A 17,450-nucleotide genomic window follows, 5' to 3' on the forward strand; every position below is an offset into this window, starting at 1 on the left:
TCTTTTTCATAAACTGCGGGATGGCTACTGACACTGAGTTTAAGGATTATATATTGTACAAGTATAAAGAAAGAATTAAAGAAAAAAGGATTCATTATAATATTAAATGTTATCGATAATAACAAGTGGAAATAGGGAGTGCTACAGTTCCACAGTGTCTATACGCGAGATACTACTGGAAACTTCATTGATTTATCTAAAAATAAGTCATTTATCAATATTTAACCTTAGATTTGATTGATTTTGCAAATTTTATGCTGTTTGTGGAAAAAATGTGTTTTTTTTTTAAATATAAATTTTTTTATTTATTAAATATAAAGTATTTTGTTTATTTTTAATTTTATGAAAATACAAATACCACCAGTAAAAAACTAAGATAATTTTGCATGAAAAAGCTCCCGAACAATGTTTTCTACGAGAAAAATTAAGACATTAAGGATAAATGATTAATTTATCCGGTAAGTTTCTTACTGTATTCGAGAAGGTACCAATTTTCCAAGATACTTTACCAAAGTGCGATTTTGGTACTTATTGTAAAATTTGCTAGCGCATGTAGTTTTCCACGTAGAAAGAATTACACGAAAGATTTTTTACGCGAAATTTTCTCAGTTATCTATTAGTGTTTTTTTTATTTTTACATGCAATTAAAAATAAAGCCGCTACTGGGTAAATATAAATGTTTTCCCTTAATTTGCTAATAAACAAATTAAATAGTTATTCGCTCATGTCCGCTAAGGCCACTTATTTTTTATTCTACATACTTTTCCGAACCCATTCCAATAATTTATTTTCTGTAGCGATTTTTTTTTTTATGTTAAGATCTTTTTTAGTTTCTGTTGACTAGACTGTCATACATGCAACTCGAAAAGTGTATTTTGAAAAAAATGTATTAAAACAGGTATTCATTATTGGGTGTTAAAATAACTTTAAAATTTAAGTAAACCGTAGACCAATAAAATGTTAAAGCCGACCTGAGTGGCGCGAGTGGTAATGTCTCAACCTTTCATCCAGAGATCCTGGGTTCGAATCCCGGTCAGGCATAGCATTTTTCAAATTTTAATTTGAGCTAAATGACCACAACAGTAGATGCCTGCATATCCCATAAAAATAATAAAAATATAAGTAAATACGATGAAACACACGTAAAAAAAGAAGTTCATAAAGCTAAAATTTACAAAAAAATAAATTTTTTCTTCAATTATTCTTTAAAATTCTACTTTGATAGACGGCGCTAAATTAAAAATAATACCGCAAGACCAAATTTACATTACAGCTGGACCGGACACTGGGATTAATATAAATTACGGCGCAACCAAAGTAATAATACCAAATAGGAAACCAAATAGGAAAAATGTGAACTAATAACCTATGATTAAAGTAATCTACCTGTGTTTTCCTCTTCATCAAAGTAATTAAACACTGATAATAATATTTCAATCTTCGTTTTGAATATAAGGTTTTCCTTTATTTGAAACTTGTCCTTGTTTAAGTGTAAAGCGTTGTAAAATCAATACAATAAAGACAATGAGATAGAAGATAAAATAACGAAATAACTATGAGATTAAATTTAATAATAACTGAAAATTCCGTAAATAAAAGATCCAATCTGTGCAGAATTCAAACAGTAATAATGATTTGTTGTATTTATTGGCAATAAGTAAAAGAAAATAACATTCTTTAATCGAGGAACGTCGCTAGCGTCCCTTTCTAACAAGTATGACAAGTATGAGGCGGTGACGCTTCCACTATTATCTCTAACATAGGATTTTTCGACATCTTTTGTACCTTCAAGTTCACTTTATTAAATAAATAAGAATGGTTTTGGATCTATCAATTGTGTTTAAAAATCCTGAAAAAAAATGTTATCTTACGATCAAAACAATTTTTCGATTAGCTTTTGTTTTTTGGTTTTTTTTATTTTATTGGAACGCATCAAAGTCCCACAGTAAAAGTATTCAGATTTCAGAAGTGATCCGACAGATATCAGCTGATTCTGATCGATCAAGAACGACTCAAACAATTTTTATTAAATTTTAACATGAATATTTTTTTTTTTTGTTTAACTTCCGGATCCACCATTAGGCATACTCCAGATGCTGAGTGATTTGTAGCGTGTGTGAAAATGCCATGCCTGACCGGGATTCGAACCCGGGACCTCCGGATGAAATGCCGAGTCGCTACCAATACGCTAACATGCTTATCTAAATTACAATGAAACTGATGTAGTAATTTGTAGATTTTTGAGCCACAAATTTTTATGCGTAGGTGTGTGTGTGTGTGTGTGTGTGTGTGTGTGTGTGTTTGTATATATATATATATATATATATATATATATATAAAAAACATATTTAGTCAAGTATTTTTCATGATTTACTAAATACGTATTTATATTGAACATTTTTCATATAAACAACCTTTTTCAAAACAGAAATTCGTCTCCGATATTATTTTCAAAATTAGTAAACTTTTCTTTTTTTTTATAAAAAAGATTATTTAGGAGCGAGTATGACTTTACCAACGTGAAACTCTATGGACAATTCCATCTTCAAATCTAAGCAAAAAAGTTGACAACATAGTTGTAGGACTTTCCCATCACGCGATTTTTTCTGATGCACATATACACACACACACACACACACACACACAACTTAATTAAAAATATTTATAATTTTATTTAAATATAACAACTCTACGTCAGTGCTACACTAGCGCTCCTTGAAGGTAAGAAAGATATTGACGTAGTTACCCACTTGGGTACTAGTTTTAGAGCTTTTTTTAGGGTGGAAGTGCAATTTTGTAAAAAACATTTTTTGAAATATTATTTTTAATTGTTAATAAAAGTGCCTAAGAAAAATAAGACGAAATCTTATAAAAAATAGAGGAAATTCGAGATAATGATGATAACCTTTCTGTACAGCCTTACCTCCTTGACCTTTTAAGTTGAAAATTTAATAGCATTAATGTCCCATATATAGAAATAATTTGACCAAGTTTGGTTAAAATCCATCCAACAATTCTCCTGGTATAAGGATTGCAACACCGAATACACACACACACACACGCGCGCGCGCGTACATCCGGAAAATTTCCAACCGGTTTTTTGGATCAGGTGATGGTTTGAAAAAAAAACATTAGCTCAACATAAATATGTTTAGGCATAGAGGTGTATGTAGAAAAAATGTCTTACATTGAAATATAAAAGAAACTTCAAGCAGCACGAAAATAATCGAATGAAAGTTTAAGCTTAACAGATATGTTTTGATTTCATTTTTTTTCGATAGAGTTTAAGATTTCGTAGAATCCCATATAGATAAAATCATACTTGCTCATAAATAATCTTTTTTTGTAAAAAAAAAAGAATGATCACTAATTTTGAAAATAAATTCGGAGACAAATTTCTATATTAAAAAACCGTGGTTATATGCGTCATATACAATACATGAACAATTGTAAAATAGAACTTGCAACCCGTCTGTACTAGTAACCACATGACAGCTGATTCAACTGGATGAATGGGAATTTTTGATTCCTATGTTTTCCGGCTTCAATATTTACTTTCTCGTACTATAATACGAAACTATTATTTGAATATGTACTATAATATGAATATTAAAAAAAATTACTAAGGTTTGAAAGCAGATCTGTCAGTTTGTGCATTCAGAATATATTACAGGATGATGACATAATGCTACACAAAGGTATAAGTAACGAGTTATCTTTATTTGCCATAATAAAATTTGAATTACGTACAGATTATTAAATAAGTGAAATACCGTATAGATTCATGTACAATGGGCACCGCGATGCACAATCTACACCTAAAATTAAACACCATACGCACTTGAACGAACCGCGATGCTTAATATGCAGAAGATTCGGAAAAGTAGAGATGTCAGACCGGACACAAAATGCAGACTCGTGCAGGCGCTAGTATTTCGAAATACCATGTACGATCTTGAGAGCTGGATTTTCAGGAAATCAGAACGGCGGAAAATTCTAGTTATGGTTCTGACGAAGACTGTTGAGAATCCCATGAATCACCAGAATCACAAACAAAGAAGTCCTCGAACGTATAAAACCAGAAATTACACTCGACGTTAAAATCACAAGACTTGAACTGACATACTTTGGCCACGTCATGGACGCTAATCGCTAATTGTTCAGTATGGTCAGCGGAAAAAGAAGACATTCCGTTAAGACGTGCGCTAACAGCTCTTAACAGCTCAGGAAAAAGAAGGGCCAGGGCCAGTCCTCGTTGAGCGAGGATCTTTTCTGATTTAATCGACTCGTTTTAACAAGTCCTCCGTGATTATGGAGGGCCTCCCCGAACGTTCTTCATCGTGCACATTAATTCTGTTATTTATAAACCTTTCACACCATTTTGGGAGGTTTCTTTCATTCATTACATTATCATCATATACACCAACTGACTGCCAATGAATTTCAGCCGGCTGAACATTTTGATGGTTTAAAAAACGTATGACTCCACGTATTTCACAGTCGGCGGCAACATCGATTTTCCTATTCACTTTATAACATAATAACTCAAAGATACTACTAATCAAAGATACTACTTCGAGACAACTTACATACAACAATTCAGTGTGTACATTACTAGTGGGGCCATGAACGACACAGGTTCGCCAATCTTAAGGAGACAAATTTCCCAGCGGCTTTTAGAGATATCCCTCGGACAATCGTGGAGAGAATTCGCCTATGGAATCAACAAGAGTCGAACACGACTGAATGGCTAATCATTATCACCATGCGCACCCAGATTTTGAAAAATTCAAAAATAAAAAAAAAATATCGTTACATTTTTCAAACTTGCAATTGAACTGGTTTTTTTGGCTTGAAAAATTCACTACAGAAACCCGAAACCTGTGCTAAGGAATATGAAATGTAATTTTTGTAACGAATGAAAAATACTATGCCTGACCGGGATTTAAACTTGGAACCTCCAGATGAAAGACTCCAGACGCTACGCCAGTGAATTTCGGCCGGTTTTATACTTTTAGAAACAAACACACGCGCTGTACTGCCACTGTTAACGTTTCAAACGGAGCCGACATTTTGAAATAAACATAAGAGGATATAATAACGAAAATTCTTTTCGACAAGTTTATTTTTTTTTTGTCAAAGTTTCCGACTTGTACTTTAGACAGTTTCAGTATTCAGTTAATTTATTAAATAACAGTTTTTCCACTTCTATCATTACTTCTTTAGTTAGTAAACGGCCCTTGTAATTATATACTTATTACGAAACGTTTCAGATTTATAGTTTTATTTTCTTTTTTTCTTAAGGATACTACATTATTTTTATACAGCAGCGAGCCATTATGAAATAATGAAAAGTGAACACTAAATGTAGAATTTCTGGTTGGTGGTTGGAAAGGTTGAAGAAAAAATATTTAAGAGAAATATGGTAAACGTTTTTTTTTTCTAAATCAAAGTGGACGTACATTAAAAAACAAAAAAACTGTCTTGATTTTTATTTAATCTTTGAATATACTTTTGACGACCAAAAAATATGTAAATTAATATTATATATATATATATATATATATATATATAAAATAGCATGATTGATTCAATTAATCCCTATTCAACGTAATAAAATAGTCTACATTACACAGTGAAGGATTAATGTTCACGCACATTGGATTACGCTAAGTTAACCTTTAACGGTAAAGAATATTAACTTCGACTCGTTAAAAGCACAAAAGCTACTAGTGGGAAATGAGGGGTCAACGACTAGGGGGAAAATGCACGCACAGTTTCATTAAAAACAAAGAAAAACCTAAATAATTACCTTAAACAAAATCTAACTGAATTTTAATTGAAACAGATCTAGTTATTTTTATATTCATAACTTTTATTGCAAGGTTCTGAATACTAGAAGATTCGTGAAGACTGTAAACCTTTCCCCTCCAAAAAAAAAAAACACAAAAAACAAAATATAAATAATATTTTCTGATTAATGAGAATATATTTTATCTTTGTATTTTATTTATTTATTTATTTTTTTTTTTTTGTATTTTTATGTTAAAAAAACAACTCTGTATTTCCATATTAATACATATTAAATAATAATTATTTTACCAAATTTAAATTTGTTCAGTTGTTAAACTTATTCTTTTTAACTCTTATATATGTTTTTTTAAGAATTCTTTCACGCCATACGAATCTCAAAACCAGATTCGACTTTTAGCTATCATATATGCAGAAGTCAACTTAATCGTACAATATGAAGATGCAAAGGTCAGACCCCGATCACATGTGTTCAGACAAGGGTCCAACACTTTATTCCCAAATCCAAATCGGCGAGTATGAAATAGCGTAGAAGTTGTCGAATAATATATCGCCTTGGTTCAATATCTCGGTTAGGTTTAATTATTCTAAATATTTATTATTCAACACATCGGGTTGGTCTAGTGATAAAGGCGTCTTCCCAAATCAGCTGATTTGGAAGTCGAGAGTTCCAGCGTTCAAGTCCTAATAAGGGCAGTTACTTTTATACGGATTTGAATACTAGATCGTGGATACCGATGTTCTTTGGTGGTTGGGTTTCAATTAACCATACATCTCAGGAATGTCGAACTGAGACTGTACAAGAGTACACTTCATTTACACTCATACATATCATCCTCTAAAGTATTATCTGAAAGGTAATTACCGGAGGCTAAACAGGAAAAAGGAAGTCATATGGTGTCCACATCAGATTTTTTCTTTTATAAATAATGCGTCGAGGATCCAGGGAGCGGAGCCCTCTGGATAGACGGTCGGGCGAGCGAAGCGAACCCTAGTATTGTTAAAAAGAAATAAATTGGGTACTAAAAAAAAATAATAATTAAAGACATCAGTATTCGATAAAAATACCAGTACATTTATAAAACACCGATTACTGAAATAATCTAATTGGATAATAACAAATTACTCAACTTCATATTTAAATAATCAGGATTATCAAGCATCATTAAGATTTTCAAATATTAAGTTGTTTTTAATTATTTCAGAAGGATTTTATACGTTAAAAAGTTAGTTATTCAACATTTAAAACCTTTTCATTCTGCTCTTAACATCATTATTTCATTGACGATAACGCAAGCGTCACAACTTGTTTTTTAATCATATTTTTAACGTTTTAATTAAAAAAATAGTAATAATAATCGAAGAAAATTTAATGATATATATATATATATATATATACAGAAAACTTATTAAAATTTAATGATCAGATTTTCATTTGACAGATTCTGAAATTTTAATATTCTCCTACTCCAAGAAACTACTTTTTTATGTTAGTTTGTACTCACAGCGCTTGTCCGTCCGTGGAAACTGCAGACAGTATGAAATCGATTTCATTTAAATTTTGTATGAACAATCAACAGGATCCCTTTCTCATGCATTGACTTTTACAATCCTATCCCAATATTTTTGGTCACGGCCAACGAAACAATATAAACATATTTCTTCTTAAAAAACGATTGCCGCAATGATTTATTATTAAAACTTTTACATATAAATTAAATTTGGTTATTCGTAATTGTCTGAAATATTTAAAATATCTCTATTCGCAAATTTTGAAAGGAAAACTAAATTTAATTAATTTAAACGAAAATAAACTCTTCAAATTATACAGTTACCATGATTTCCAGATAGGTAACAGTAGTAGTTAATATCCCAAAAATTTACAATGAAATTATATAAACCGTACTGTAAGAGTCTAGCAGATATCATTTCTTCCGCTCAAAAAACAAGAATTTCTGAGTTATAAATAAAACTGTGTTTAACAAAACGATACTGATATGAAAAAAGCTAAGACGCTACATTTCTATTATCTGTTATTAATTAAAAATTTTCTTTAAAAAACAATAAATGTTAAATACAGTGTCCCATATTAAACGCAACCCATCAATCATCATTCATCCATGAAATTTCAAAAGTCAAACTTACTCCGCTACTCGTTACTGAAATGGACTCGTCCAACATCTGAACATCGCGGCAACGCAGTAGAACACTACCGATAGTAACAACAATTCAATCATAACGTTCAGTGTATTGCTAGAGACAAGATGGTGTTTTCGCTAGATGAACGAGTTTTCATTGTTGAGTCGTACTTCAGTACGAAATCAGTGGTTGCAGTGCAACATTTGTTTCGCCATAAGTACCCAGATAAACCAGCTCTTAACAAAATATCAGTATTAAGGTTAGTTGAAAAATTTAGAGAGACCGGTTCTGTTAATAACAAGGAACACAAAAGATCTGCGTCAGTGTTGAATACAGATAAAGTCACTGAAATCAAAGACCGATTACTCGCCTCGCCAAATAAATCGATCAAACGTTTGCTGCTGAAATTAATTTGTCTAAATCGACTGTTAATCGGTCGACCAAACAATTACAATTACGACCTTATCGCATTCAAACGGTTCATTGACTTCTTGAGCCCGACAAAGAAAAACGGCTACAATATTGTTAACGATTCCGTCGATCTCTGCGTGAGGGAATTAATGTTATGGATTCGTTATTTTTCACAGCTGAAGCACGGTTTCATATGGATGGCTGCTTAAACAGCCAAAACAGTAGAATTTGGATTGCTGAAAATCCCCACGTTTATCACGAAAAACAATTACACCTGCAGAAGTTGGTCGTGTGATGCGCGATATCGCGAAAGAAAATAATCGGTCCTATTTTTTTCGAGTACACTATTAATGCAGAACGACATCAGGGTTGTTTATTTCAATTCATTGCACTCTTGGAAGAGGAAGACAGACACTGCTGGCTACAACATGACGATGCGACATCGCACTACGCAGGTTCAACTTCTGATTTCGTCGAGGAATTCTTTGGTAACCGTGTTATCGGTGGCTTGTGGCCACCAAGATCTCCAGATTCGACTGCGGCGGATTTTTTTCTACGGGGTTACCTCAAAGAAAAAGCCTACAGCAACAAACCACGAACACTTGAACAATTGAAAGTCAATATTGAACAAGTTGTATTAAATATTCAGCCACAAACTTTGAAAAAAGTTGCAAGAAACGCTGTAAAAAGAATTGAATCTTGTATTCAAGAAGATGGCGGCCACTTCCAACATTTACTCTAAATGTAAGGTAATGGATGGTAATAAAAATTACATTTACATTACATGCCTTTTTATTATTTCAATACCTACCAATATAAGGTTGGGTTGGGTTTTACATGGGACACCCTGTATATGTAATAAACAATAGATTACAATAATAGATAATAAACAGTGTTTAAGCGTTCCATGTAATAAGAAGAAAAAAAATAAAAATTTGTAACAAAACTCTTACCTGCCCGATTTCATTTATATGTAATACATATCACATTTACAGAAATTTCTATGATTTTTTTTTTTAATAAATGATCGGGCTGGGAAAAATTTATTAACAAATTTTTCTAATTTTTATTATGTGGAAACGCTTAAAGATTGTTTATTATTTATTATAGTATATTGTCTGTTACATATATTTAACATGTATTTGTTTTTAAGCAAAATTCTAAATTAATAACAGATTTTGATAATAGAAATGTAGTGTCTTACCTTTTTTGATATCAGTATCCTTTTGTTAAAAACAATTTTATTTGTATTACAGAAATTTTTGTTTTTTTGAGGGGAAGAAATATCTGCAAAACTCTTACCTTACGGTTTACAATTTCATTGTATTTTTTTCTTGATATCACTGCGTTTTGTTAGATTATTCTTTTATTTTTTTTTATGAATTACTGTATCTTAAGATTTATTATTACATTTTTTTTTGCGTTTCTAGAACAAATAAATTGAATTTCACGGACAATGCTTTTTTTTTAGTCTTATCATTTATTTCATACCATATTTTTCTCTTTTTTAATAAAAGTAGTATGACTTTCACAAAGAATCGAAGATCAGTGATGTAATATTGCATTTATTACTTTTTAAGTGTAACCCTCGAGTTTTATCGTTAAATTCGATTTTACCAATCGAATTTATTTATTCCTTTTTTAATAAAACTAGTATAATCTCTTGTGAACTAATACTTTTATTTCTTTTTTTTTTTAAGAAGTGATGGGAATTAAAAATATTGTTTCATCTTCAGTACTTTCATTAACATTAGAGAATTTACTATTAAAACAAGCTGTAGTATATTTTCTTTTACATTTCATTATTTCAAGTACATTATCAAGTTTTTGTACGCTACCTAGTAATATCAAGTACTGCTGTCTAGCGGCGCGACTCGTAAAAATACATTTTAAAAAATGAAAAAAAAAGACATATTCCAGTCCCGCGGTTCATCAAATGGAAAAAATACTTTGGCTAACAAAATTTGAGGTATTTCAAAAAGTATTCTTTATTACAAATCTAACTGAACAATGTTCTCATGCTTAGTTTTTAATTTTTTCCCCATATTCATTTCAAGTTAAGATTAACTAGAATCTTAATTAGTTAAGATCTTAAGTTAAGTTAATATCTTAACTAGAATTCTATACAGAAGAATTGAGAGGAGATTGGAAGAAGTGTTAGGAGAAGACCAATTTGGTTTCAGGAAAAGTATAGGAACAAGGGAAGCAATTTTAGGCCTCAGATTAATAGTAGAAGGAAGATTAAAGAAAAACAATACTGAAATGAAACCACCAGCACTAGATAGGGAATCTTGGAGATCTGCATCAAACCAGTCAAATGACTGAAGAAAAAAAAAATTCATTTCAATTTTAGGTTACGTCATGTTTAGAACAGTCAACGTAGTTCGTTGACTTTGTCGTCTGCATACTCTTAGCCGACCTCCGTGGCGCGAGTGGTAGCATCCTTAGCCTTTCATTCGGAGGTCCTTGGTTCGGAACCCGGTCAGACATATCATTTTCACCCACGCTTCCAAATCATTCATCTCATCCTCTGAAGCAATACCTAACGGTGGACCCAAAGGCAAAATAAAAAAAAGGACGGCGAAGTTCTAACGAACTCCGTGAAATAATGAAATTGAGAAGATTTTCTAAAGCTGTCTGAATTTGGAAATATATAAGCTATTATTATTTATAAATAATAAATTACTGGCAACAGAAAAAATATTAAAAACTTAAAATATCCTGACGTAATAATTACAAAAAAATATTTATTTTTTTTGTTTGTTTTTTTTTATGTACAAAGTAAGAATGTTCTACTGATGAAACCAAGAGAGAAATATTAAAAATTAAAAAATATGACTGCAAAAAAAAAAAGACTGCTCTTTAATAAAGAATAATTAAAGAGCGTGGAGCGACAATTTTGTATATGTATAATTTTTTTCAAATTTTTACTTCCTTGTACAAAGTAAAGGAAGAATTGTGATCACGAAAAATCTCGGTTAAGATTTTAACGGAAATATCAATTTTTGACGATCCCTGAATCCATTTTGACTAGTTTCAGCGTGACTTCTGTACGTGCATATCGCATAACTCTAAAACAATTTTCCGTAGAATGTTGAAATTTTGGATTTAGGACAGTTGTAAACATCTAGTTGTGCATCTTCCATTTTGATTGCAATCGACTGAACCAAAGGTGTCCAAAATTTCAAATAAAAATTGGATTTTGGACTTTATTCTTAACTGCAGTAATAAGCCCTCATTGAGAGCTTTTCAACGATATATCGTAAGTGGTACTTATTTGCATTGGTTCCAGAGTTATACCAAATGAAATTTTAATTAAATCAGGTTGAGTGCTATGAGAGACATATTTATCTCTCGGGGAACAAATACAAAACTGATTATTCAAAAAAAAAAATTTTGGGGTCATTTTTGCTGAATGTTTTTTTTTTTAATATTTGAATTTATTTTAAAATAACAATTAATCAGAAATATTTAAAGTATTATTATTGTGTTTTTTGTACTATTTATAACTTTTTTTTTAATTCAAATGTATTGATATATTAATAATTATTAACTTCCGATTGTAAAAAAAAAATGTTTACGTAGATAATAAAATTCAATAATATCAATAAAAAAGAAAGAATATTAATGAGATAAAATTTTATGCACTTTTCATTTTAAAAAAATATGCATATGTAATTTAATAGGCGTACAATGAAGTCATGTGGTGTCCACATCAGATTTTTTAAATATATTTAAATATGTATGTAGCCTATGGCACTTCCGGTAACGTAATGATTCCAACACGGGGTCATACATCAAAATTGGTTCAGCCGTTGATGCTACGGATGGAACAAAAATACTTACATTATACTCCTTTTTTTGTAGTCGTGTAATAGAGAAGAAATTTCCTATAAACTATATTCGGAGACACTTCGTTAGCGAGTGTCGGTTAGCGAAAGATTTCGTCCTGAACTCTTGTTCTCTCCGTCCTGATTTCTTGGGATCCAAATTAAGAGGTAAATTTAGAAATTTTACATAAAATCTAAACTGGAAAATTGAAAAAGAAAATCCCAGAACTAAATATTTAGTATTTTTGAGAAATCTGGGGTAAAGGATAAAAGATTGGGGGTCGAAAAATATACTATTTTATATTTGGCATAAAATAATTTTATTAAATGGATAATAAACACATTAAAGCTTTAAACAAAACTTTCAGAGAATTAAATCCTGAGTAAAATGGTATGAATAAAGTCTATAGAAACTGAATAAAAATATTAAAATTTCAAAGTTAATTAAAAAAAAATCATATTAAAATCTACCAGATTTCAACGAGATATTAAACAAAAAACTACTAAAAATACGTTTTTAGGAACTATTATTTTCAAATTTTTAGTTCAAATTTCATGTAACCACTAAATTCACCAATTTGGGTGCAAAAATCCACTAGTTTACCGTCGAAGACAAAACATATTTCTCAAATACATTCAAATGTTAGCCTCCGTGGCGCAAGTGATAGCGTCTCGGCCTTTCATCCGGAGGTCCTGGGTTCGAATCCCAGTCAGGTATGGGTATTTTTCAAACGCTACACTTTCCATATTTCACGCACAAGTTTCAAGCTTATGTGGCGATGTTATCAAACAAAAGGAAATGTTACAAGATATATAAAATGTAGAAAAAATGAATGATATTTCTTAGGACTGGGATGCATGAAACTCAACAATATTTTTAGAGATTACAATGCAACAAAATCTAAACATACAAAAAATATTCTTATTTATTCAAAATAGAGTATTTGTAATTATCTGTTATAGCTATAGTAATAATTTTGTGCAAGACTGTTATGGAAACCAAAGAAGAATAAATTTCAGATACGATCTAAAATATTTGGCGCCTGGCTTTTAACAACACTCTTTTATTACGGTTTCTTTAAAAAAAATTATTATTCTTTTTTTTATAAAGGATTTTCAGTCAAGCTGAATCATTTTTTTTTAAGGATGAAAAGGTATAAAAATTATCCTCCTGTAAACAATTCATTGACCTCAACGCCATCTTGCTTCAAATAAAGAAAACCTCCCTGAAGCCATTTTCAGTTCAAAGAGAATGTAAATATATGTTTTATTATTTAAAACCTTAGTAGAAAGAAAAAATTCAGCCTTGTCTACGTTAGAAGTAAGATTAAAAACTTTTCTAGTGTTGTATGATAAGAAATTATTTTTATACACACACACATATATATATATATATATATATATATATATATATATATAGAGTGAGTCAAAAAATATGGAAACCTCTCAACAACTTTAAAACCGTTCCAGATACAATACTGTTAACTTACAGGATTAGGTATCGGTTAATTGCTTCACCTTATAACGAGAAATAGGTTTTCAACTTCTTCTTGGAGGGCCCAGGGATTGTAACAAATATTTTAAATGGTAACGCTCTCTGTGTTATACTTTTTAAGAGAAATGGACAAGAAAAAAGGCCCAAATTAAAAGTTCGTATGATGTCTGAACCAAAAATGGCGGCGGGATAAAGTTTGAATTTTGGATTCGTTACGTTTTGATGATATCGTACGTCAGTATACGAAATCGTTAGTTACCTGACCTAACCTAACCTTAATTTTAACCAATTACGTAATTATTTATGTGATTTTTTTGATTTTAAAATTTTTTATAAATCAAATACTATAATACACTGACGCTTTTTTTAAATTAAATTTACAATCAGCTCGGTAACAAACAACGTGTACAAAATTTATAGACTTTTAAACGCGCGTCATCTTTCTAAATAATTACAATCTAATTAGTATAAGAATCTAACTTTAACCCCAGAAATTACAAAAAAGAGAAAATTTGTTTTTGAGACGACAGTCAGAGACAATCAGAAAGTATTTTAAATATTTAAAAGGCATTTAAATTAGAAAAAATTTACCTACCCTTCGAATAAACTTTTACGTAACGGTATTCGTAAGATCTTTACCTCCCTGCCTTCTTGAGCGATTGTAACCAAAATTAAATAGCATCAATATATGCTATATATATTGATATGTATATATGCATGATATATATAATTGTGCCAAATTTCATCCAAACCGGTTCATCCAGTCTGGAAATATCAAGAAAAACAGGCCAACATACGTATACATACATCACTCAGACGTTTTTCAATTCTAAAATTGTATTTAGCGGTTATAAGGGAGTTTTGAAATCGTTTTAATATACAAAAACTCCGACATTAATATGCAATCAGATTAGGGTACTTTCTCTTGAATTCTGTATAGCTATACAATATTAATATACAGCTGGGAATGTAAAATTGCAATAAAAATAAGATACATGCATACACTCAACATATAAAAATTAAATTGACAAGGTTTAAAATATCTATTTATATCATTTTAAACAAGAAGATTAACAAACAAACAAATTACACTAAAAACAAAAGAGAAATATCTCTTTATAGACAGTAAAAATGAAAACAAACAATCACAAATACGTCTACAAATAGCTGATGTGAAAATTCAGACAATGTTATTATTACATTGTCGCAAGATAGCAGCACATATCAAAGACTTAATAGCATTGTATTTTATTATCTAAACAATCGGGGAAAATAAGAGATAAAACTTAAAATAAAAAAATATTTGTGTTTAATTTAATTAATTTATTTTTTTTAGAATGGTGAAGGAGCAACGGAGATTTCCCAGTTAGCAGTTAGACCACCAGAATGCTCTGCTGGGCTCTACCTTCCTTGTTGATTGCGTGTTGGATACCGTTATTGAGAGGTGCGAGACCTAATGGTAATATTTATAATAATTTACAATAAATCTTTTATTTTGTTTTTTTCTAGAGTTTTGAAACACCACTTTGGAAAAAAAAAGTATTTTAATCAAATATTTCAAAAGGAAAAAATTAAATCCGACAGATATTTCTATAGGAAAATAATAAGTCACCGTCCTTTCACCCATAATTTCCCAAACTCATATCCTAAATCAAGAATTTTAGATATTTTAAATTAAAAAAAAAAAAAAACATTAAGCTTTTATTTTAAACGTGCTTCGTATCATCTTAAAAACAGTCTCGAAAAAACAATATTCAAAATTGGGCTTTTATTAAACGGAACGATACAATTTCTTGTTAACTGTTTGTATTACGATTACTTGTATATGATATTTCTTTCATCAAAATTTTCATAAACCGTAAACGGAAATAATGTTACGAATAACTTTCGTAAACAGTAGGTTTCTCTTATAAATTGCTGATTGTTTTTTTATTACTACTTCTTCTTTTTCCTGTTTAGCCTCCGGTAACTACCGTTTAGATAATTCTTCAGAGGATGATTGAGGATGATATGTATGAGTGTAAATGAAGTGTTAGTCTTGTACATTCTCAGTTCGACCATTCCTGAGATGTGTGGTTAATTGAAACCCAACCACCAAAGAACACCGGTATCCACGATCTAGTATTCAAATCCATGTAAAAATATCTGGCTTTACTAGGACTTGAACGCTGTAACTTTCGACTTCCAAATCAGCTGATTTGGGAAGACGCGTTAACCACTAGACCAACCCGGTGGGTTTTATTACTACTGACCGCCGCTTTGTTGCCGAATGTATGTTATATTGATTTTCTAAGAGTGCATTTTTGATATTATTCACCATAGAACGTTGTTCTGTATTAGAACATCTATTAGCCGTAAATCTGTTGGTTCAAACGAACACTGTAACAGCTAATCGGCGAGAATTTCGGAGACATTTTAATACGCGAAATGTGTCCTAAAGAAAATCTTTTGTGGATTAAAAAATGACAAAAAGAAGGGTCATTGCAAGGTGTAAGCTCGTCTAAACGTCATATATCAATCTGTACGCCTGAAAATGTAAACCGTATGTGTGCAAGCTACCAAATTCGGTCAAGGTTTGCTCGATGTCAGCGTCATGAAACTCAATATATATATATATATATATATATATATATATTTTTTTGTCGGAAGAGAGGAAACCTTTTAAAGGCACCATATGGTTTCTAACTCCATGGTAGTGTGGGACGCTCCATTGTAGGCCTACTCACTAAAACCCCTCCCCTCTACAAAATGGGATCCTGGGTCCATCTTACGGTATTATCACAGCACCCCTTGTGCCTTGTCTCCATCCGCATCTCCATTGCTGGCCTCATATACTTGATCCCATCGGGATCCTGCAGTTTATTTTTTTTTTAAAGTCAACATTGGAGCCAAGTATCTGCTCCAAGGGAGACTCGAAGGAGTTATTCATCCCTGGATGTCTTCCGCAAACTTGGTTGAGATGATCTTAACTAACATCATTAACACCGCGTGAGTGCAACGATCGTTCGGTCTGCAGCATATTCCCAATGATGTTCTTTGGAATAAGCACGCCGAATTCTCTCCAGCATGCTTCACTATGCTACAGGATCCGATCCCAAACGATTACTGTGTGTCCTGCGGTAATCTTCTCGTAATAATCGCATTCCTGATCCCCTCCATACCTAGCCTTGATGGGCTTTACCGGAGGTCAACTTATAAACCTCGGCTAAGACATCTCTCCAGTCGCCTCGGCCCAGGATTCCCACGATGTAACGACATTCCCACCGATGTAACGAGTACTAAAAATAACAAAACACATCTTTTGTCACGAGCAAGACTGAAAACTATAATCGTCGAGGGAACTGAAACACCCGAAAGGTAAAGTGAGTTCACATACGACACAAACGCGGAAAAACACCAAAATAAAATTAATAACAAAAAACCAAAACCGATATAACACTAACAAAAAAAAAACAACACTAACAAGAAACCGTAAAAAAAAAACAAATTACGTAGGAACAAGACCAAGCAACATCCTAGATTCCTTCCGAAATCCGTTCCGTACCCAAATAGTGCATAAATTCTGCAACCACTGACCATTCAAACTGGTCCTTCTAGTTTAGACTGATCTCAAACGTTGCTCTGACGGTATTCAGTTGGAAAATTACTGCGGTGCACTCCAGATCGTATTTGGCGCACTCATACAATACGTGGAAGGCATCGTCCTGCACGCTACACTGCGAGCTCAGACCCGAATCCAGCAGGCCGAACCCAGTCAGTCTACC

At 31.5% G+C, this 17,450-nt stretch overlaps 1 protein-coding gene and 1 long non-coding RNA gene across 3 annotated transcripts in view; one reads left to right on the top strand and one right to left on the bottom strand.

The window, feature by feature from the left end:
• LOC142332967 (uncharacterized) overlaps positions 1 to 17,450 on the bottom strand; it is a 211,714-nt gene that overhangs the window by 172,980 nt on the left and 21,284 nt on the right. The gene's annotated exons all lie outside the window — the stretch shown is intronic.
• The window catches only part of LOC142332966 (uncharacterized), a 233,063-nt gene that overhangs the window by 149,500 nt on the left and 66,113 nt on the right, over positions 1 to 17,450 (top strand). The window contains exon 2 of the mRNA XM_075379689.1: positions 15,023 to 15,145. Coding sequence (XP_075235804.1) covers positions 15,073 to 15,145 — 73 coding nt within the window. The 5' untranslated portion in view covers positions 15,023 to 15,072. The remainder of the gene's footprint in view (positions 1 to 15,022; positions 15,146 to 17,450) is intronic.

The sequence above is a fragment of the Lycorma delicatula genome, chromosome 12, assembly GCF_047948215.1.
Source record: "Lycorma delicatula isolate Av1 chromosome 12, ASM4794821v1, whole genome shotgun sequence".
In the NCBI taxonomy this organism is placed as follows: Eukaryota; Metazoa; Arthropoda; class Insecta; order Hemiptera; family Fulgoridae; genus Lycorma; species Lycorma delicatula.